Source organism: Sprattus sprattus, assembly GCF_963457725.1.
Source record: "Sprattus sprattus genome assembly, chromosome: 11".
Taxonomy (NCBI): domain Eukaryota; kingdom Metazoa; phylum Chordata; class Actinopteri; order Clupeiformes; family Clupeidae; genus Sprattus; species Sprattus sprattus.
In genome coordinates this window covers 31,565,205-31,567,704 of record NC_137909.1, presented here as the reverse complement: position 1 = coordinate 31,567,704, position 2,500 = coordinate 31,565,205, and the positions used below count along the sequence as shown (strand labels likewise).

The 2,500-nt window shown below is 45.0% G+C and overlaps 2 protein-coding genes across 2 annotated transcripts in view; both read left to right on the top strand.

Annotated features, from left to right (window-relative positions):
• The window catches only part of cracr2b (calcium release activated channel regulator 2B), a 13,299-nt gene extending 11,887 nt beyond the window's left edge, over window positions 1-1,412 (top strand). Inside the window, exon 10 of the mRNA XM_080848054.1 lies at window positions 186-1,412. Coding sequence (XP_080704180.1) covers window positions 186-339 — 154 coding nt within the window. The 3' untranslated portion in view covers window positions 340-1,412. The remainder of the gene's footprint in view (window positions 1-185) is intronic.
• Window positions 390-2,500, top strand: part of LOC308372457 (EF-hand calcium-binding domain-containing protein 4B-like) — a gene marked incomplete at both ends in the record, with an annotated part of 4,723 nt that continues 2,612 nt past the window's right edge. The window contains 2 exons of the mRNA XM_080847610.1: window positions 390-398; window positions 1,812-1,891. Of these exons, the coding sequence (XP_080703736.1) occupies window positions 390-398; window positions 1,812-1,891 (89 nt within the window). The remainder of the gene's footprint in view (window positions 399-1,811; window positions 1,892-2,500) is intronic.

Here is a 2,500-nt window from a genome sequence, read left to right as displayed (position 1 = left end):
CTCACTCCCCTCCTCTCCCTCTCCCTCCCCCTCCCTCTATCTCTCTCTCCCTCTCTCTCTCCCCCTCCCTATCTCTCTCTCTATCTCTCCCTCTCTCTCCCTCTCTCTCTCTCTCTCTCTCTCCCCTCCCCTCTCTCTCTCTCTCTATCCCTCCCTCTATCTCTCTCTCTCTCCCTCTCTCCCAGGGACATGAATAAGAGACTACGTGATGACAAGGATGCCCATCAGTCTCAGAAGAGGGTTAGTTTTGAGCGTTCCTTCCTGCCTCCCTTCCCCTTCCCACAACACACCTCTGCGCAGGCCGCCTCCCCCTGGGCGTGGTCCGGCCGCCCCTTCTGACCAATCGCTTGGTGGGACTGGAGCGACCTCACCACATCTCAGACGTTGCCATGGATACCGTGAGCATGTTTGGACCAGTGCCTACCGTCTTAGCCTTGTGTACTTTGGGATGTTGTTATTTTCTTTGTTGTTTTTCATCAAGTTCCACAATGTGTGCGTCGTACATTCACACCAGTGTAACATTATTGGATTGTAATGTTCTTGAGTATGAGCTGGAAAAGCTATGAATGTTTGACCTTGTACAGTATACCTCAGTGTCACACTTATTTATGTTATTCAACAAACACAAATTATTTGAGAGAATTTACAGAGATCAAAATTGCTTAAGACGGCCTTTGCTTTAGCTCTCTGCACAATGTGACATATATATAGTATAGGCTATAGTTATATAGGTATAAGTCTCACAGAGTCTGTGGTTGACATTTCGGTCTGAGCCATTTCACTTCTGTATGAGTCTTCTCCTATGGAACGGTCGAATCAATTCTAATGAACATTTAGGAAAGCCCCTTATAGACTTCCAGAGGTCCCTTGTTTTCCAAATAGAGACTGTTACAGTTGCGCCCCAATAGCTTCATATGAGTAGAGTTAGCTTAGCTTATCTTTCTGTTTGCTGTGTTTGTAGCAGTAGAGTTAGCTTAGCTTATCTTTCTGTGTGCTGTGTTTGTAGCAGTAGAGTTAGCTTAGCTTATTTTTCTGTGTGCTGTGTTTGTAGCAGTAGCGTTAGCTTAGCTTATCATTCTGTTTGCTGTGTTTTTAGCAGTAGCGTTAGCTTAGTTTATTTTTCTGTGTGCTGTGTTTGTAGCAGTAGCGTTAGCTTAGCTTATCTTTCTGTGTGCTGTGTTTGTAGCTATGACTGTTCAATGAGGGCACTGTAAAGCTGCTAACTCTTTCTTCAGAAGTGTCAAACTTCAACAGAAATGTAAAGATTGTATTTCTATAAACATTGCTTTCTTAAATGGTGGCTTGTTTGGAACAGTGTATAACATACTGTTTGTGTGCTTGTTTAAACCATAAGTCATGAACAAATGCACACTTTTCACAAAAACAGAACAATAAATCCTTTATCCAAGGTGTTTTGTGTCTATTTGTCCAGAGCACTGTACACTACAAACACACACAGACACACACACACACAAAACAACCAATTGATTGACTGGTTTACCGATTATAACTCTCCTCAGATAACCTCCTAAATGAAATGACTAGAGCGTTTACACAGTTTTCTTTCTCTCTCACACTCCCTCTCACACTCTCTCTATCTATCTCCCTCACTACCCCTCTATCTCTCTCCTTCTCTCCCCCTCTCTCTTGTCTCTCTCTATCTCTCTCGCTCTCTCTCTTCTCACGGGCTCTTCTCTCTCTCTCTCGCTCTCTCTCTTGTCTCTCTCCCTCCCTCTCTCTCTCTCCCTCTCTCTCTCTCTCTCTCTTGCTCTCTCTCCCTCTCTCTCTTTTTCTCTGTGCCTCCTGGTCAGATGTGTGGCAGGAAGAGGCCCCTGGAGAAGAAGGGTTCAGTTATAGGTGACTACATGCAGCAGGTCCTCCCTGCCACTAGGTGTGTTCTGCTCTACACATACAGCATCTTTAACCTCTTCCAACACACACTGATCATACAGTATCAGTGTAACCTCCAACACACACACACACACATCATACAGTATCACTTTAACACACACACACACACACACACACACACACACATCATACAGTATCACTATTACACACACACACACACACACTCATCATACAGTATCACTTTAACACACACACACACTCATCATACAGTATCACTTTAAGCTCCAACACACACTGATTATATTCTTCTGGAGTACTGAAGTGTCATCATCTGTGTGTGTGTGTGTGTCCATGTCCATCACCTGTGTGTGTGTGTGTGTGTGTGTGTCCATGTCCATCACCTGTGTGTGTGTGTGTGTGTGTGTGTGTGTGTGTGTGTGTGTGTGTGTGTGTGTCCATGTCCATCACCTGTGTGTGTGTGTGTGTGTGTGTGTGTGTGTCCATGTCCATCACCTGTGTGTGTGTGTGTGTGTGTGTGTCCATGTCCATCACCTGTGTGTGTGTGTGTGTCCATGTCCATCACCTGTGTGTGTGTGTGTCCATGTCCATCACCTGTGTGTGTGTGTGTGTCCATGTCCATCACCTGTGT